The 20,822-nt window shown below is 40.0% G+C and overlaps 2 protein-coding genes across 5 annotated transcripts in view; one reads left to right on the top strand and one right to left on the bottom strand.

Annotated features, from left to right (window-relative positions):
- Positions 1-2,903, top strand: part of esyt2a (extended synaptotagmin-like protein 2a) — a 53,732-nt gene extending 50,829 nt beyond the window's left edge. For all 4 annotated transcript variants that reach the window (XM_078934370.1, XM_078934369.1, XM_023965409.2 and 1 more), the window contains one exon: positions 2,128-2,903. In XM_078934370.1, the coding sequence (XP_078790496.1) occupies positions 2,128-2,173 (46 nt within the window). In that variant the 3' untranslated portion in view covers positions 2,174-2,903. The remainder of the gene's footprint in view (positions 1-2,127) is intronic.
- Positions 2,904-5,180: 2,277 nt separating this feature from the next.
- Positions 5,181-19,145, bottom strand: LOC101154979 (properdin). Its single transcript, XM_011486182.3, has 11 exons — positions 18,941-19,145; positions 15,221-15,359; positions 12,205-12,368; positions 11,963-12,130; positions 10,728-10,937; positions 10,293-10,460; positions 10,027-10,218; positions 6,746-6,919; positions 6,407-6,604; positions 5,833-5,944; positions 5,181-5,578 (listed from the first exon to the last, which is right to left on the bottom strand). The coding sequence occupies exons 1-11, from the start codon at positions 18,999-19,001 to the stop codon at positions 5,443-5,445; spliced, it is 1,722 nt and encodes a 573-aa protein (XP_011484484.1). The 5' UTR covers positions 19,002-19,145; the 3' UTR covers positions 5,181-5,442.
- Between the last annotated feature and the right edge of the window lie 1,677 nt (positions 19,146-20,822).

Here is a 20,822-nt window from a genome sequence, read left to right as displayed (position 1 = left end):
TGTTTGTCAACCAATGGCTCCATGAGATTATCTAAATGTTCAAATAAATCAAAATTTCTAAACTAAATGTAAATGCCGATTCTAAACCTCTAAAATGTAAATTAAATATTTTTTCTAAATCCAAACTTTAAAATAATCATTAAATGTAAATTCTAAATCAAAACGTTAAATGTATACTAGTGGTCAAAAAGGAAAATAAAGCAAACTTTACAGGCAACTAACTAAAAACCATGTTCATAGTCAAGAACACTCTTGGTGACTTTTTATAAAGGAGCCTATATCATGCAAACTCAACTTTTTTGAGCTTTTAAAGGGATTATGATGTCAATTCCTCACAAAAAAAACATTGATCCATTCACCAGTCAGTACTAAACCCTTAACACAGATTTGTCAAAATGTAGGGCTCATGAAGAAGAATAAAAGTCAAACATACTGAAATACACTGACTAAGGTGTTGAGGGCTTGGAATTCACTCAAAAAATGCTTAATTGGAAATGTAAGTATGTCAAAAAAACAAAAAACAAAGTCTTGGTATTTAAGGTCAAGATATTAGAACTGGGCAGAACTCCTCAACTGTGTTTGAGATTCACTGACTACAAATAAAACTGTCAAAAATAATCAGCTTACAATGGAATTAAAATGGAATTTGGAACATTTTTATTTTAACTTCAAACATATTTTTAATTGTTGCAGCAGCAGGAATTTCCCTAAATGGCGTATACTTATATAGAGCTTTTCTACCTTCCTTGAAGGCCCAAAGCGCTTCACAGTCCCATTCATCCATTCACACACACACACACACTGCTGAACACTGGAGCAACCTCCCACCAGAGGCAAAGTGGGGTTCAGTGTCTGCCCAAGGACACTTTGACACATGGGCTGGCAAGGCGGGACTCGAACCTTCAACCTTCCGATCAGAGGTCAACCGCCCTTCCACTGCACCACGGCCGCCCCAACCTAAGCATCTAAGCTTAGGTTGATCTAAGCAACCACTTCCAACGAAAAGTCTGTGTAAATGCACATTTCAGGCTTCGAGGGTTCCAAACTCTCGCATTCACGCAGAATTTCGCAGGTTTTTTACGACCAGTTTTGGGCTCTACTTACAAAAAGACATTGAATGTGTGTTGAAAGTTAAACCAGTTTTAACTTTGATCAGTAAGGGACTCACATTATGTAGGGACATATGGATGGCCGACTGTTTGAAAAGGGTTCATGAAGGAGAAATTAATCATTGTTTCCCAGCTGGATTTTTGACACTTAATCTTTCATATATAGAAATAAAGCCACAAAAGAAAAAGCCTGAAGCAAGATTCACTGGATTTACACCGCTTTGACAACCTTGCACCAAGCTTCTTCAACCTGCAGGTGACAGACAGGCACTAATAAACGGAAGAAGAAGAAGAAGAAGCCCCTCCTTGCTCATCCAGTGTGAACACCATATGCTGAATGCGTGTTCAAGCATGCGTGTTTAGCGTGTTTGTGTTCACACGTCACATGCCCGAAAAACCTGTGTTTTTATAGGTCAGTTTCTGCAGTGTGGCAGTAGTTCATCAGAAATTCACCCCTGAGTTGTGGGCGGGACTGTTGTTGCAGAGCAAGCCGTCCCTCATTTCCCATCATCCCTTTCTTTACACACTCTCCTGCTAGCTTACAGCCACTCACACCTCCAACCTAACATGACCAGTGCTACAAAAATGGCGACCAATATTGGAGCTATGCAGCCGTATAGGAAAAATGCTACAAGTTTGTTTTGTTTCTTTAAAATCCCTTTCCACCTGGCCTTAAAAAGACTTTTACTTATATCTATTCGTCTACATCTTCATTGAAATAAAATAGGACTTATAACTCTGTCCTGTCAACAGGTGTTGTTCTGTAAAAAGCTGCTGATGGTATCCAGGTTTAAAAACTGAAAACAGAGCAGAAAAGGTGCCTGAAAGTCTAAATCATATTCAGAAAATAGATATTTGAAAACGCTTTAGATGACAACACAATGACAATTTTTAAATCACTGCTTTAAATATAATCTATTTGTAAGATACATTGCTTTTTTTTTAAAGCTTGTAATTATTGTTGTGGTTTTTTTTAAAGTAAATATCAAACCTTGACCCTAACTTTGTCGTCCTGCAGGTTTGAGCTGAGCGAAGACGGCCGAGAAAAGGCGCGACATCCATGAGGAGTTTTCCTCACCCTGAGCACTTGCATCCTCGTCAGCGTCGTATCTCCACACTTCCACTTAGCTTTCCTCATCACTCATAAAAGGAACTCTCTTCTAAATTTCATGTAACCACATCAGGCAAATCTCCCCTTCAAGGGTGGGGGAGTTAAAGGGAGCGTTTGAATGTTTTACACAATGTACTGCTGTGGAATTCTAGTTGTAGTTAATAGAGGAAGCTACCTTCCCAGCAGTTTCCACATGACTGTAAATAATGTAAATTGATGCAAACCAGAGTATACTGAGGTGTCTTACAGGCCAAATAATTGTTGATCATTTTATCTGATTTCTTCCTTTTTTTTTAAATGGCTTTAAAAATATAGTTTCTGAAGTAGAAAAGGAGTCACACCAAAGATAGAAGTATTTAATTATTTTACGTTTATGGGTTTTGGTAACACGTCTCCACGCTGGCTTTACACTGCTGTAATAACACAATCTCCAAACCAAGTACAATTTATACACAATTGTCGCTAAAGTTACGCAAATTTGTTGTTTTTCTGGGACAAATTTGTTAGTTTCTCTCGTAAATAGATATGTTTTTATGTCAAACCAAGGCCACCGCAGAGTGTTATTGCCTTTTCTTTTTTAAAACTGCGACTGTTTGCACATATGTATTTGAAAAAAAATCTGTCTATGATCCTGAGTATTCAATGTAAAAATCTACAGAAAATAAATAGCATTTTTTAACCAATGAGGAAGATTTTATCTTAGGTCTCTTTAAAAGAAGAAAAGCTTTGTTGTTTACGTATAGAGCACAGAATAGCAAGAAAAATGGTAGTTTTATTGTATCTATTCACTGCTTTTTGATGCCCTGGTGAATTTTCAGCTGTTTTTATTCCTCTCCTTCAAAAACATGAATGATTTGTTCTTGTTTGTTGTAATTGATTGATTTCTCAGTTCTCAAACAAAAAACATAAAGCTAATTAAAAAAAAAAAAGTTCAGCAAACTGTCTTCATGTATCCAAGATCACAAAGTACAGACATGTAATAATAGGTTAAAATATTACATATTTCTGTATAATTTTCTTGTTAGTTTGACTGAAAAAATATATGGAAACCAGAAAAAAACAGACAGTCTGTCTCAGCTACTTCTGGGCGGAGGCGGGGTGCACCCTGGACAGGTTGCCTGTCTGTTGCAGGGAACACGATCATTTCCATACACACACCCAGAACCTTTTAGAGTAACTGATAAACATATAAAGCATATTTTTGGACTGTGGGAAGAAGCCAGGCGGCCTGAGAAAAAACTCACTCATGCACGAGGAGAACATGCAAACTCCACACAGAAAGGACCCAGCTGGGATTTAAACCAGGGCCTTCTTACTGTGAGGTGAGAATGCTAACCCCTACACCCCCCTGAAGCCTGAATTTATAAGCCATGAAAGTATTTTTTTAATAGAGTAAAAGAAAAAATGGTGACCTAAAATATTCCATAGCTACTTTTTGCTATGCAATATGAAAATTGACTGCGACTGTGTTGTGCAGAGCAACATAACTTATATCCACAAGGGGGCGCTTGAAACTAGAGGGGCCTTTTGTAAACAATTGCTGGAACACTATCTTTTTTTTAAGTGACTATTCGCACGTAATTAGGGTTGGGTTTAGGTAAGGGTTAAAATACGAGCAGGCACTGCAGCTACGTGTGCCCAACATGAATGTGCTTGGTCATGGGTAAATACGAGTGAATAACATCAGCCTTACTTTTTTGAAGTTTACTTTGCCTCTTACATGAGTGTCACAACATTATAAATTTGTTGATTCCAGAAATGTTCCATTTTTCTGCTTGACCATAAAGGGAAACCTCTGCATATTTAGTACATTCCTGGTGTAATATAGTTCTATACATTTTCTTTAAAATTAACAAAAAAAATAGAAATCTCTTACAAATATTTCATGTCTCCCACAATTTCTTTTTTCAGATGTAAAGTCCTGAAAGGTTTGTGCCGAGTGAGAAATCCTAAATGAACATTTCCTGTCAGACAAATAAGTCGATCATGGTGGAGCTAAACAAACACACTGGTCTAATGTTTTAATCTGCAAACATTCAGCACAGGTTCTGGAGGTCTAAACCTCACATAGGGTCAAGGGTCAAAAGAGAAAAAAAAAACAACATTTCCAGTAAGTTCAACATTCATGTTGGGGGGGCTGTTTGTAGAGTTGGACAATCTGAGAAAAAGGTATTTACTTTTTTGTGTAGTTCCCAAAATGTTTGAAATACAAATGTCAAATTCTGGTTTCACAGTTGTGAAGAGAATTTCCTATAACTTGTTCAATGTTTGCCAAATAATTTAAAATTTCAAAACTAAATGTAAATGTTGATTCTAAATTTCTAAAACGCAAATTAAATATTTCTAAATTTAAATGTTGTAATTATCATTAAATGCAAATACTTTAAATGTATACTAGTAATCAAAAAGAAATCTCCAACATGCACAGTAAATATCCTTAAATTGGCTTTTCATTCACTGGCATACATCTCTCCTTGTAACTGTTCTAACTTTTTCTATCTTGTTGCTAACTGGTATTTCAATAAGGAGAGTGATTGACAGATTTCAGAGAGACACAGGAATTTATTTGGCGGTTGGGCTCTGGGCTGGAGAGATCTTGCATGCTTGCAAATTCACCGTCAGGCATCCATTTTCCCAAGGAACGCCATATTCTCCCCGCTAATTGAGAGGTATCTGAAGGTGTACCTGTATATATTCAGATAGATAGATAGATAGCTTAGCCCTTGTCATGGTAGGGAGAACACATCAATGTAACCTTTGTGCTATCTTAGATGATCCCACCCTTACATTGACGTAATATCCCTACCATGACAAAGGTGGATAAAGGTGGAAAGATTTCATGTAATCCATGGAGACCAGTGAAGATCACAAATCATTGAAGAAAAAAGGTTCAGCGCACTGTCTAGTGGGTCTAGATGACCCAACTCCCAATGTTAAAGTGCCTAGGATAGAACAAGGGGTAAGCTTAAACATCAGGAACTTTATTCATCCATTATGGCTTGGACAAAACACACCTAATTGCACACGTCACCTCCCATCTAGCAAGGCAGTTACATTACAACCATTCTCATTAATAAATGTAGAAAAAAAATCATTTCATTCTGACCTGTTGATCTAATGACGCAAAGCTAAAAAAGAAGCAAAAACGAAAACATTTGGGTCATGACTAATGCCTATTATTAAAAGAAAAGAAAGCTGGTGATGAAGGCACTGTTGAAGCTGTTAGGGTTCAGGGCAGGGAGGAAGGTTGTGGCACTTCTGTTGCTCATATTTCGGCCCTCCATCAGGCGTCGGACCACAGTCCGGTTTCGGTGTTCCAGAGAAGTGTGCCTCATCCCCCTGACGACCAATAGTAGGACTGGAAAAGGAAACACACATTCCTGAACTTCTACATTTCATGAAGAGAAGTTGTTTGTAAGAAAATTATTTTAAATTCAACAAAACAAAAGTTTAGCAAACTAATATTCTTTCTTTGTTTTAAAAGTTTTGCATAAAGCAGGAGTGCATCAAAACAGTTTCCATTGTTTAGGTTGCACATATTTTGTTTTCTGCAGGATTAAAAAGACAGCAGTTATTTAGTTTTTCTGCTGCTGGTTTGGGCTGATAACAGACCTGTAGCTGCTGTAATCTGGTTTGCATTTCCTAAATCGGAGCCGTTTGGAGTTTTCTCCACATTGAGGGACACAGTAGCGCCAAGGCTCCCAGCCATCCCAGGTTCCTTTTACTGGAAAAGAGCAAACGCTGTAACAATGTAGAACAGGTTTCATCTTCTGGCATTTCAAAGGGGAGATTTGATTAACTTTTTTAGGCTATAAAGCTTAAACTAGAACCTTATTTGTTGCTATGCTTTAGACTGAATGAATGAATTAAAAAAATAAAATAACAAACAATAAACACGATTTTAAAAGTTCACGTTGAGCTAGAATAAAAATGCGTTTGTGTGAATTAATCAGTGTTAATGCAAAAGAGAAAGACTACACTTCTGTTCTTGCATTAACAAAATGACATCTTCCGGTAAGCCTCGAGCAAACAGCTCACAAACACCCAAGGAATTGGTCAAATGCAGAGAAAATAATTCACACACACTCAAGTGTGAGACAACTGATGGGACTTTAACTTAAACAAAAAAAAACGATTTGGTCCTAACCATTTTGTGTCTGAAGGAGTTTAGATCCGAGTTACTTACAGTTGCGACATTTGTCGACATCATAGCAGACTTGTGATTCCAAGAGTTTGGTTCCACTGCAGTACGAGCCGTTATGAGCTCGAACACATTCACGATTGCGAGTCTGTTTGCCACCTATTCTCTTGCAGTTAATATCTTTGTCACCAAATGGATATTTACACTTGCTCCACTCAGACCATTCTGTCCATTCTCCATGCACTGTAAAAACACAGAAATTGGTTTATGTTGGATTTTAATCTCTGTCAGTAATTTCAATCTATTAGTAAGATTTTGTAAACCACTAAGCAGATAAAGTGTTTATCACATTGTGAACAACGTAAAAGATTAGAAAATGTGAACCTGGGCAGTGGACTTTAGTAAAACAAGTTTTGGTAATACGTCTCTCTCCAGAACAAGCGCGACCACCATATTTAGGAGCGGGGTTGTCGCATCGCCTTATTGACTCCTGAAGTCCCACTCCACAGGTGACAGGACAGGGAGAGAAAGATGACCAAGAGCCCCAACTGCCATCCACTGAATCAAAGACAGAAACACAGATGCCTCAGAGATGCAGGATTTTATTTTATTTTAAAATCAAAGTATTGAAGTACAGTTAAAAAACACATCAAATGATCAAGAGAGAACAGTTTAGTGCATGGTTAAAAAAGTGAAGTCGGCACGTTTGTTTCAGTTACCACAAACCGATCTGTTAGAAAGTCCTAATGTAATCACAACACAAAGCTAAATTTGTATTGTCAGTCTGTAACATGTCAGGTTTGTTTATAATATTAATAATAATAATGATGGATTCTATGCTTTTCCAGATGCTCAAAGCGCTAACAATGTCTGTCCATTATTCATTCACTCCTTTTTCATGGTGCGCTACTGATGTAGCCTCAGCTGCCCTGTGGCAGGCTGGCAGGGGCGGGGCTTCCAGTATGCGCCTACGGCCCCTCTGACCATCGCTGGGACATTCATAGGAATTCACACACCAATGGAGCTGCACTGGAGGCAGGGAAGATAAAGTGTCCTGCCCAAGGACACAACGATAGTTGACTGGAGGGAGCATGGAGCAGGCCGCCGACCCTTTGATCATTGGCCGGCCTGCTCAACCGCCTGAGCCGTGGCTATGGTGAACCGTCCCAGGATTTTCTGCCATCAATAATTTGTTTATAACTGAACTGAATTATTCAGTGTCAAAAAGGGGGTTGGTAGTCTAATACTGAGTTCATATCGGGCATGTGCATGCTCATAGATATTTTGCTTTAGGAGGCTTCAAAAGTTCTCAATAGGGTTGAGGTTAGGGGAAGATGTGGGGCCACACCATCAGTATATCTTCTTTTCTCCCCAGAGCAGCCAATGATGCAGAGGCATTCCTTGCAGCTTGAGACGGTGCATTGTCATGCATGAAGATGATTTTGTTACGGAAAGCACAGTTTTTCCTTTTGTAATAAAGAAGAAAGTGGTCAGACAAAAACTCCACATACTTTTCAGAGGTTACTTTCTCACCTTCAGGGAACCTAAAGGGGCCGACCAGCTCTCTCCCCTTAATTGCGGCCCAAGCATGACTCCCCCACCTCCTTGCTGATGTCACAGCTTTGTGGCCATCCACCAACCACCCACTTACTCCATCTGTTTGGACCATCCAGGGTTTCACGGCACTCATCAGGGAACAAGACTGTTTGATGATGTATGTCTGGGCCCACTGCAGCCATTTGTGCTTGTGAATGTTGTTTAGCTGAACAGAGGGTTTACGTACAACTACAAGCAACTGAAGGGTCCTACACCTTGATGTTTGTGGGACTCCAGAGACACCAACAGCTTCAAACATGTGCTAGCTGCTTTGTAACATAATAAGTTTGCTACAAAATAATTTGGAGCAAGCTGTACATATTAGGTTGTTCTGTTGCGTTTTATCAGCTTAGCTTTTCATTCAGCATTTTTGTCTGTCACTTTATTTAACCTTTTAAGACCTAGCATCCGTGGACATAAGACTTTGGACTATATAAGCACAGTCATTAATTCTGCTTAACTGGGGCCCTGTGACTATGTGTGTAGAGCAGAGGTCTCAAACTCGCGGCCCGCGGGCTATTTGCGGCCCCGAAGATGATATTTACAACCCCCGCCTTAATATGAAAGTTTAATCTTAGTGGGTTCCGCCAGTTTTTTTATGAATGACACTTTTTCAGTGTTGTGTGCGGAGCTGATGAACCAACCAATCACAGTGGGGTAAATTACTCTTGGGGGCGTGACATTGACGTGACATAGCTTGAAGCAGGGAAACATTTAGGGCAGGGAACCTGACAGCCCCCTCCCCGGACAAGCAGGAGTTCCTTACTTTCCTTTTTGGAAATGGTCTATTCGCACATCACTTTCTAAGGAGGGGAGGGGTCAGCTGCGAAGAAAAATTGTAACACACATAAAAAGATGTGTGACAGCTAACGGGGCTGTAGCATTAAAGAGGTGCGAGCAACAACAACATTTAGTCTTAGACACACTTCAAATACTTTGACTTCCTCTTTCGGCTTCTCCCATCTGGGGTCGCCACAGCGAACAAGTCGCATGGTAAATTTGGCAATGTTTTACGCCGGATGCCCTTCCTGACGCAACCTTCTCAAACCGGGCTTGGAACCGGCACAGGGGTAGAGAAGGGAACAGGGAGCAGCCCGGAGTCGAACCCTGGTTTCACGGACGGAAGGCGCTGCAAACCAGCACGAGCTAAACCGGCTCCCTTAGACACACTTCAAATACGTGTGGAAAATGCAACACTAGGCGTGTTTGAGATGAACCAGGGCCTCGCCTGGATCGTTGGCGAGACCAGGTGGCTGCAGGCGGGGAAAGGCGGTGAGATGACGGCAAACGCTGAGCTGCAGCGAGACTGAACGAGAACAGGAAGTTGGAGTTATCCTTAACATTCAGTTGAGTTTTAATGTGCCTCTCCCCCTTAGTATGATCTGTGTTATTATATCTTTTATAATTATATTAATGTTTTGTAATGTATGTAGCCCATTTTGTATCAAAAGATTTTTATTTTTATTGATTACTTTAACTACAAGAACTGTCAGGACATCGTTTCCCTCAATGCATTGTTTTGTAGTCATAATGCTGATTTATTTACTTATTGATTTTTTTCATTTAGGTATTTAATTTTATTTGGTTGAAAGTTTTATAAATACATTTTGTACAGAAAACAGTTAATAACAGAGTACAGTTAATAGTATAGTACATGTTCACAAGTCTGATTCAAACTGGGATTGGCTCTCAGACACTCACCAGTTGCGTGTGTGTGTGCGTGTGTGTGTGTGTGCGTGATGAAGTTCCAGCCCAGCCTCAGCTAGACCCTGCCTTCAGTGGCCCAAAGGTAAATTGAGATTGAGATCCCTGGTGCAGAGGTTTAGCTCACATATTAGCTAGGGTTTTAAGAAGTTAAAGAGGAAAAAAGTGCTTTAACAGATGTGCAAAAAGATTCCACACATGGATAATGGATCTGAACTATATTTTGATCAACTTGTTGATTCAACCCTGTGGACACTAATCACTGCACTTTTGATTGAAGACCTGTGTTTTGTCTTTACAGTAAGATTACCCCAAAACAACATGATTTATACATCGGACATGTAAAAAAATGTAGACTAACCTACCTGGACAGAAGGGCAGATCATTGCATCTTTCTGTTTGACTGTTTTGATCTGGGCAATTCTGGCCCGGCGGGTTTGAGGAAGGGCTCGGGTTGGAACAGGAGCGTTGACGTGTCTTAGTCGCGGGTTTGCTTTCGAAGTGACAGGATGATGAACAGTCCCCCCAGTTGGACCACCCGGACCAGATCCCATGGACTGTCAGAGACAGAGACCTGGATCACCTGTGTTTTTAATTTGCACGCGTGTCTGTATTTGTGCAAGCTGGTTACCAGGACATGGACTCTGACAGACGCTGGTCCGGCTGCTTGTGCCTTTACAATATTCACCACCATATTTTGGTGAGGGGTTGTCACATTTCCTCACAGAGAGTTGCAGACCCTCCCCACAGGTCACAGAGCACGGCCCGGGCTGGGCCCATTCCCCCCAGTTTCCATTCACTGCAGACACCAGACAACATAAGACGATCAACTCTCAGTTACCTTTAAAGGGCCTACATGCTTTTCTTGAGCCTGTCAGAGTCAACTATATCCATATACTGTGTATGATAGTATATTCCCTTGGATTGGGAGGTGCTGGTACTCACAGTGCAGGTTTTTAGAGGAATAATCAGAAATTGATCAAATAATACACTTAAAAGCTCAAAACGTTGATTTTGCATTACATAGGCCCTTTAAATATGAACATTTCATCCAATACCATCTCACCTGGACAATTGGGAAGCTCGCTGCAATACTGACTCTGATGGGCATCTCCAGGGCAGTCATCACCCTTTGGTATAGTGTCTTTGGAGGGAGCCGGGTTGGAGCAGGTACGCTGACGAACTCTTGACGGTATGACGGCATCAGACCGTTGATCATCAATGCAAGTACCTGAGCACTGACCCCAAGCAGACCAACTGGACCATCCCCCATGGACTTATAAGTGGATAAAAACAAGTGAACTTAAAAGAACCGTATAAAACAAATGAACAGAATCTGATGAAACATTTGAATAAAGTTTTGAAGCCCCAAATATTGTCAACAGCTAAAACTTGTGAACTTTAGGGAATTTTAGGAACTGATAGTATCTTCAGAAGGGGCAGGTTTATCTTTTTCTCTCACATACACCATTGCAGAATCTCCTCTACTAGATGAGAATAAAATTTACTCTCTTTGGGGACTACAGTATTCCCCCCATACTCATCCCCCAAAGAATATCAATCACAGATCCTTACTCATCAAAAACACTTCTGAAACATTTTTGATGCTTTGTACAAGATTTTATAAAGAACATTGGGATATTGCTAATTTTTCCCTTTGTTCACAGCAATTGACTGCACTGTAGCATATTTTATACACACATAAATCAGGAGTGTCACTCTCTCACTCTGTGTTGAAAACAGGAGCCCGTTCTTCCTCCTTCATCAGTTCAGTTCCAAAGAGCATCTTCTCCCATCATTCATTCATATGGATGATAATTATTCTCTGCAAATATCCTTCTCAGATTATCAGGATATTTTCTGGCCAATTCTGAGTCAGCTGATGCTATTTCTCCATTCAGGGGAAAACTTTGGTTGGCAGCAATTCAGAATCTGGCGGAACCAGTTTATTGCTTGCTGTGAAATATTCTTTAGCATCCGGCGAGGAAGCAGATGGGCCGGCATACTCTTCATCTCCGCTCCCCTCCTCAGAAATTCCCGTTCAAATATACCCGTTCAGACGCAAAAGTCTCATACAAGCGTCTCGAGTTGTCTGAGTATCTGTGGTGAACCGGAAGAGTCACGTGACTGAAAAAAAAAATCTACGAAGACGGGAAACCGCGAACATTGAAACGCAAGTAAGCGGGGGAAACACAGTACCTTCATTCCTGTGCTAGCAGTTCAGATATATCCAGGTTATAAACATTTCTAAACAAACCATACGTCATTTTGTACGGAAAGCACAGACTTTTGACAGGTTACCTGGACAGGCATTATTAGATGCACATGATTCTGTTTCCTGGGACGGGCCGCTGCACACCTCAACGCACTCAGGAGGACTTCCACAAGTCCTCTGTCTCTTCCTGACTCCCACTCCTCCACAGGTGACAGAGCAGGGTGACCAGGGGAGCCATGAGTCCCACGCCTTCACTATACAGAGGTAAACATCACCATATGAAACGGTGCCACCTGTAAGCTCCTTCGTTGTAACGCAGTGAGCTTACCATCACAGCAGGTGCCATTGCAAGGTTCTATGTGCAGAACATCGTTCATGTTTGTGCAGCCTGATTCTTTAAGGCCGAAGCATGTTCGGCGCCTCTGCCTCACTCCCTCCCCACACAGGTTGTTGCACAATGTCCAGGATGACCAGGGAGACCACACATTTAGTCTAAATGAATTCACACAAACACACGCACACACACACACACGCACACAATTGTTCTTGATATTGTTCACGATCTTAAAAATGATCAACCCTGATGATGATGCTTTTCTTAGACACTTGTCCCCCGGGAGTTTGCATGGTCTCCTGGTCCATGCGTGGTTTTTTTTCCACGGACTCCAACTTTCTCCCGACATCCCAAAACATGCTTCATGGGTTATTTGGTTGCTCTAAATTGTCCCTAGGTGTGAATGTGAGTGTGTGATTTGTGGCCCTGCGACAGACTGGCAACCTGTACAGGATGTCCCTTGCCTTCGCCCACGAGTGGGCGGGATAGGCTTCGGCAGCCCCGTGACCCCAAAAAGGACAAAATGGATTAAGAATATGAATGAAAGACTCGTCCCCCTGCTTTTTGAACTCTCAATGTAAGCAATCATTATTACTGCTTTACCTAACTGGCTTCTCTCTTTCAAATCAAATAATCCAGCATTCCTGTCTTTAAATTCAGCCCACTGAGGCTGATCAACAGATTTTTCAATGATTAATCTATTTTTTTTAATCTATTAATGTTTTTAATCAGTTGATATTTTTACTATTGTTATTGTTTTTAATGTGTGTGTGTGTGTTTTATGAGTGTCAGCAGATGGCCACTTTTAAATTTCCATAGGGATTATTAAAGATTCTATTCTATTCTATTCTATTCTATTCTATTCTATTCTATTCTATTAACAGAGTCTTGTGCTGCAGTATTCTTCATACTGCAGGAAGTAATTCCTCTACATACAGTGTGACCCAGTGAAAGGGATTTTACCAAAAATGTATGATGCAGTGTTTTGTCCCATGCAATGTCTATCTTTACATCCAAATTTTAAAGGATCGTATCACAACCACTGACTGTTTGTGAGAACTGGACTGAGTGATCCCTCCCCCCTCATGTTCCAATTAGCCAAAATCCCAATTACTTCTATTGAGACATAAAAAGCAATTCTACAGTCATTCTAATTGTCAGACTAACCATTGTTTTAAAATGTTCTTTCTAACCCAATTTTTTCCATTATTTTTTGTCTGTAATGGAAATAATTCAAGTTATGCACTAACCAATGAGATTCCTCAATAAAAGTATGTGGTCTTTCATCAAATGCTCAAAGCATTTGTTTGAGAGTCTCCCAAGCCCCCAAGTGGTAGGGATGTGGACTTCTAACAAGCTCACTCATAATTGGCGAGAGTTGTTGATACAGAAAATGTTCAGACCGACTCTGACCAATCATTGCTTACTGACAGTTTCTGGTTCCAACATGGCATCTGTAATGCAAAAAATGGCAACTGAATTGCCTTCATTTTAATGAAACCGGAAGTAAGTAATATTCTATCTACACTCGTTCGATCCAGTTCTCATAGACAGTCATGGCCAAAAGTTTTGAGAATGACAAAAATATTAGTTTTCACAAAGTATGCTGCTAAACTGCTTTTAGAGCTTTGTTTCAGTTGTGTTTATGATGAAATATAAATACAAGCACTTCATAAGTTTCAAAGGCTTTTATAGACAATTACATGAAATTTATGCAGAGTCAGTATTTGCAGTGTTGGCCCTTCTTTTTCAGGACCTCTGCAATTCGACTTGGCATTCTTTTAATCAACTTCTGGGCCAAACCCTGACTGATAGCAACCCCTTCTCTCATAATCACTTTTTAGACCATGAACCAAAAATTTCAACGTTTTGGTCCCCGAGCCACTCAGTTATTACTTTTGCCTTATAGTGCTCCATAGTGCTTGAAAATGCATTGTTCGTCACCAACTTAATGTTGGATTGTTGGAAGAGGTTGCTGTTGGAGGGTGTTTTGGTACCATTCTTTATTCATGGCTCTGTTTTTGGGCAAAATTGTGAGTGAGCCCACTCCCTTGAATGAGAACCGACCCCACACATGACTGGTCTCAGGATGCTTTACAAGACTGATGGTAGTGCTCATCTTTTCTTCTCCGAACAAGTCTTTTTCCAGATGCCCCAAACAATTGAATATGACTTTTTACCTGTCCTGAGCAGTCCATTCGCCATACTTTTTGCAGATGATTAATCTGTCCCTGATATTTATTTTGGAGGGAAGTGGCTTCTTTGCTGCCCTTCTTGACACCAGGCCATCTTCCAAAAGTCTTTAGCTCACTGTGCCACAGACACGCTCACACCTGCCTGCTGCCATTCCTGAGCAAGCTCTGCATTTGTGGCACTCCAATCCCACAGCTGAATCCTCTTTAGGAGACGATGCTGGCGCTTGCTGGACTTTCTTAGACGCCCTGAAGCCTTCTTAACAAGAATTGAACCTTTTCCTTGAAGTTCTTGATGATCCTATAAAACTGTTTATTTAGGTGCAATCTTAGTAGCCACACTATCCTTGCCTGTGAAGACTTCTTTATGCAACGTGAAGATGATTCTTTGTAGGTCACTATGGTTAATAATGGAAGAACTGTGATTTCAAGCATCGGCCTCCTTTTAACATGTCAAGTCAGCGATTCTAACACAATCAGCCTGACACAATGATCTCCAGCATTGTGTTCGTCAACACTCTCACCTGTGTCAACAAGACGATTACTGAAATGATCTCAGCAGGTCCTTTCATGACAGCAATGAAATGCAGTGGAAGGTTTTTATGGGATTACTGGTTAGTAAATTTTCATGACAAAGAAGGACTATGGAATTCATCTGATCACTCCAGATAACATTCTGGAGTATATCCATATTGCTTTTAGAAAAACTTAAGCAACAACTTTTCCAATTTCCAATATTTATGTAAGTCTTCAAATCTTTGGCCACGACTGTACAATACAGTCTCAGTTTAAGTGTGTGCCTGTGTGTGTATACTGACCCACAGAACTGGCACTCTCCCTCTTCTGTCAGGTAGCCGTATTGCGGGTTGTGACAGCAGTCGTCCATATCCACCTCACCGAGCTCGTCACTACACTCACCTGTAGTGGTGTTGAAAGCAGCGAAACACCGCACACACTCTGCACACAGCAGCACACAGCAGCAGACAAACAAACAGATAAGAAAGTGCAAACACGGAAAAGAAAAATTGATTATTAACATATCATTGTTAGTCCTTAAAATAGCTAAAGGAACACAGCTGTTTTCCAACATAGACCCCAAGGAAGGGAGAGGCCTTAAAAGACCTATATCATGCAAAATCAACTTTTTAAACTTTTAAGTGTATTGTAATGTTAATTTTTCACAAAAAAACAACCCTTAAGTGGTATTATGATTAATTTTCACATTTCTGAGCATTCCTCAAAAAACCTGTACTCTGTGCACCAGCCCCTCCCATTCCACTTAAACAGCCATGGTGTAGAGGTAGGGCGGTCGACCTCTGATCGGAAAATTGCATGTTCAATTCCCACCTAATTCCCATGTGTCAAAAAAGTCCTTGGACAAGACACTGAACCCCACCTTGCCTCTGGTGATTATAGGTTGGCGGCAGGGTTAGGCAGCAGAGCCGTGTGAACGTGTAAATGGGACTGTGCATGTTAAGCGCTTTGGGCCTGCGAGTAAATTTGAGTAAAGGGCAATACAAGTACAGTGGTGGACAAAATTGTTGCTACCCCTCAGTTAAAGAAAGAAAGTCCACAATGCTCACTGAAATGACTTGAAATTAGGCCTGCACAATATACCACAAATTTATCGTTATCGCGACATCAAGCTGTGCAATATCCATACCGCAAAAGACGGCGAAAATCGCAATAAATGGTTACCTTGACCCTTGTGCTATCCTAGGCACTTTACCATTGGGAGTTGGGTCATCTAGACCCACTAGACAGTGCTCTGAACATTTTTTCTTCAATGATTTGTGATCTTCACTGGTGTCCATGGATTACATGAAATCTTTCCACCTTTATCCACCTTTGTCATGGTAGGGAGAACACGTCAATGGAAGGGGGGGGGGGTCATCTAAGATAGCACAAGGGTTAAATGTGCTAAAACAAACTCATGGCAGCTTGAAATATTGAATAAATGAAATAAATCCCTTTATGCATTTAACCAATCGGAAGGACCCGTTTACGTTGTTGATCAATCAAATGAGCCCTTTTATGTTTGATGTTTGCCTCCTACGTCGACAAGGGTCATTTGGAGTATAATTTTTAAACTGTTGCATTGAAATGGAAATGATGATTTTGGTTGGTTTGATATTTGTTTATATACCGCAAATTATATCGTTATCGCAATATTAATCACCAATATCGCATATCGGGAGTTTTCCTCATATCGTGCAGCCCTACTTGAAATGTTCAAAAGTAACAATAAATTAACATTTATCGAAAATTAAATACCGGTAATCAAAATCAGCCATTACTTTTGAGTTGTTGATTAACAGAATTATTTAAAAAAAACAAACTAATGAAATAGGAATGGACAAAAATCATGGTATCCATAACTTAATATTTTGTTGCACAACCTTTTGAGGCAATCACCCCAATAAAACGGTTTCTATATTTGTCAATGAGCCTTCTGCACCTGTCCACAGGTATTTTGGCCCATGACCCATGACCTGCGATTGAGACCAAGCTTTCTGACTCTAGGCAGCACATTTCTATCCAGAATGCCTTGATAATCTTGAGATTTCATTTGACCTTGCACAACTTCAAGACAGCCTGTGCCAGATGCAGCAAAGTAGCCCCAAAACAGAACTGAGCCTCCTCCATGTTTCACAGTAGGGACAGTGTTCTTTTGGTTGTATGCTTCATTTTTGAGTCTACCAACATAGAGCTGATGTGCCTTACCAAAAAGCTCCAGTTTGGTCTCATCTGTCCAAAGTACATTTTCCCAGAAGCTCTGTGGCTTGTCAAAATGCATTTTTGCAAATTCCAGTCTGGCTTTTTTATGATTTCCTTTCAACAGTGGTGTCCTCCTTGGTCGTCTCCCATGAAGTCCACTCTGGCTCAAACAATGACGAATGGTGCAATCTGACACTGATGTACCTTGATCTAGGAGATCGCCTTTAATGTCTCTGGAGGTTGTTCTGGGCTCTTTGGATACAGGTCCAACTCCGTCTCCTCAATTTGTCATCAATTTTCCTCTTCCGGCCACATCCAGGGAGGTTGGCGACTGTCCCGTGGGTCTTAAACTTCTGAATAATATGTGCCACTGTCGTCACAGGAACTTCAAGCTGCTTAGAGATGGTTTTATAGCCTTTACCTTTACGATGTTTGTCTATAATTTTGTGTCTAGTGTCCTGGGACAACTCTCTATTTCACTTTCTGTTGTCCATGTTCAGTGTGGTACACACCTTTTCACCAAACAGCAGCGTGACTATTTGTCTCCCTTTAAATAGGCAGACTGACTGATTATGGGTTTGAAAACAACTGTGATGTCAATTAAAGGACATACCTGAGTTCATCATGACCCCCTCTCAGTCTTTTATGGAGGTACCATCATTTTCGTCCAGCCCTATTTCATTAGTTTTTTTCTTTTTAAATAATTCTGTTAATCAACAACTCATTTCAATAAATTTTAATCTATTGTTACTTTTGAACGTTTCAAGTCCTTTCAGTGAGCATTGTAGACTTTCTTTCTTTAACTGAGGGGTACCAACAATTTTGTCCACCACTGCATACACCCTTCCAGGAAGAGTCCGCACTGCCACCACCTCAGGTTAACACACACATCCACATTCTCCACTGTGCTAGCTGTGATCGGCAAAAACACTTTCATTTTCTATGCACAATATATAAATCCATCTTTGAAAAAGTTTGGATGTTGTTTGTTTTTGTGGGTCAAACGCAGACACGCTGCAGAGGCTGGCTCCAGGTTGACGTCATGAAATGGGCGACACCCACATGGAGCAAAAGGTGGCGCCTCAGAGTTGAGTTGTCTTACTTCCATGTAGGAAAACAAATAAATCTTTAGTTTTCCAAAGGTATAATAGAGGAATAGCATAGTTTACTCTGAAAGGCTCAAGAAAAGCATAATATAGGCCCTTTACTATGGATGTATTTACATCAAAGGGCATTAAGAGAAATGTCACAATTTCAACACAGAAAGAAGTTAGTTTTCATTTTTACTGAAAGTTCCAATACCTTTTGGTCAACCCCAACAGAAAACTTTCACTTCTTTTTCTGCTCTTGTGATTTTGCTGAGGTTAACAGTTCTGACAGGAAAAGTTTAGCATCTATTTTTGACTTTTTAATAGGTCTATCATGAATCTGTTGTTTTCAGCCTAATCTCCATTGCGGATTTTAAACTCCAATTTACTATTGTTAATGATTGCAGCCACAGGAACATAATTTTAACTAGGAATTCCTCATTTTTAAATTTAAAGCAACAAGTTCTTACCCGCAAATCCATATAAACCTAAATTTGTTTGTACAAACTTCGTTTTGAAAATAGAGAACTCAGTTTTTTCTGAATTTTTTTAGTAGGTCATTAAAGATTAAATACTTTAGTCTTAGATTTGGGTAAACAAGGGAAAAAATGAGCAATTAAAAAGTAAAAGAAATAGTACATATAATAACTGGTTTTAAAAAACATGTTGAGAGGTGTTTACATTGATCACAGAGTATTTAGGCCAAAAATCAGTATCTAGATCTGGACTGACCTGAATGCTCCACAGAAACCAGCAGGAGAACCACAGGCAGCAGAACCTTTACAGCCTCCATCCTCCTGCAGTTCTTCTCTGAATTGAACCCAAAAATTTACACTTCTCCTTTTTTTAAATCCACATTCAAATCTGGCTTTCCTTCTAGCCCACTGCTGAGCTTCCTCACGAGCTTGCGAAAATGTGAAGTTTTCAGAGTTAACTCATAAACCATGACCCTGATTTTAGATTTGTTTGCGGTATTGATTAGTTTAAAGGTCCATACAAGAAAAAATATCTTTCCGTGAGCCAAGCATAAATCAAACAAGTGCTTGTTCTTTAGACAAAAAGTATAACAATGAGTTTATGAGTTTTTTTTTTTGCTTTTCTTATTTCATTTTTAGCTTTTAGATACATGTAAACATATGTACATTACTTTACTGTGGGCTCTACAGAGCCAGATCAAATATAAAAATGACAACATTGGTGTATAATCCCCTTTTTTTCCCTAATCCATACATGTAAATGCATTTCTTTACTTTTGGAACCTTGCCTCTGAACAGCAACTAAACACTTTTGTGGAGCGGAAAGATAAGAAAATGTACTTTAAGCTTATTTTAATACTAATCCTCTCTGACAACAGATCGTTTTGCCTTAATTTTGTTCAGTATATTACAAGTTAAACACTTAAACAGAAATATAGATGTTGGATTGTTGTTTTGATGCAGGTTTTTGATACCTTTAACCCAAGGTAAATTTCAGTAGATCTTTGTTGTTACTAGTTGTCTGTCATCAAAAATGCTGCACAGTGGTGTAATGGTTAGCTCTTTCACCTTGCAGTAAGAATGCAGATGTGCCTCTGTGTTAAATAGCTGTAACACAGAGACAACCAATCAAATAGCAGCTTGTGTTGCGCTGTCCAAAGTGACGAACTCTCTTGGTCACGAGTTAGATCCTCAGTGAGAAAGGACAGTCAGAATTTGTAGAAAGGGATTTAAGTATAATAAATATGAATCTCTTTATTTTTGGTAAACTGCAAAAAATATTTCATAATTATATCTCTCTACTTCTATGCTGTTCTTTGCGTATGCCAAATAACAGTCATGGTGTCATGGTGCCTCTGGGAGTCCTCCCCCCTCCCCTCTCTGCTCTGCTTCTCAGATTGGACCCAGCTGTTGGCACTCACCTCATCATCCAGCCTGTAACTTCAGAGGAACCTCCACCAGCATTCATTGCCAGTTCATTGCCCCTCTATGGTGCCTCACCTGGTCACAAAGTCACACTATTTAGTTTATGCAATCCTTGCCATCTCGCTAATTTCAGTTTTGCACCTTGTCTACAGGACAGATTTGATGTGTGCCAACCTGGCTCCTACCTCCATACAGGCCAGCTGAAAATCCTCAGAGATTCTAAGCCACCAGCCACGCCACGACTCCAAGCCACGCTATGACTCTGAGACACGCCACGACACAAGCCACGCCAAGATTACATTCCACGCAACTCCTCTCAACCTCTCCTCAAGAGTTGATAAGCCGTTGGAAAAACATCATCCATACTGGTCTTCATCCGATCACCATCTACAGTCTGGGACAATAAATCATTACATCCAGTTTGATCTCCCGTTGTCCTTCCGGGTTCCAGCAACTGGATCTGCTCTGCCTTGCTGATCATGACACATGGTCTGTTACTCATTTCAACCGTGCTTTATCAAAGATATTAACATGTAAAAATAAAAAAGTATTTCACACAAAATGCTTAAGTATTTAAACATTAAAGGGCAGAGGTATTTAAACATGCAAGAAGTTAATAAAAGTACTTTAAAAGTGTGAAAAAAAATTAAGCAAGTATAAAAAAAATTTGAGTTTTCTATCAAAACTAAACAATTGAAGAATAAAAATGTGTA

The sequence above is a fragment of the Oryzias latipes genome, chromosome 17, assembly GCF_053564925.1.
Source record: "Oryzias latipes strain Hd-rR chromosome 17, Olatipes_Hd-rR_3.1".
NCBI classification, from domain to species: domain Eukaryota; kingdom Metazoa; phylum Chordata; class Actinopteri; order Beloniformes; family Adrianichthyidae; genus Oryzias; species Oryzias latipes.
The sequence above is the reverse complement of the archived record's forward strand: the minus strand, read 5'-3'. Positions and strand labels throughout refer to the sequence as shown.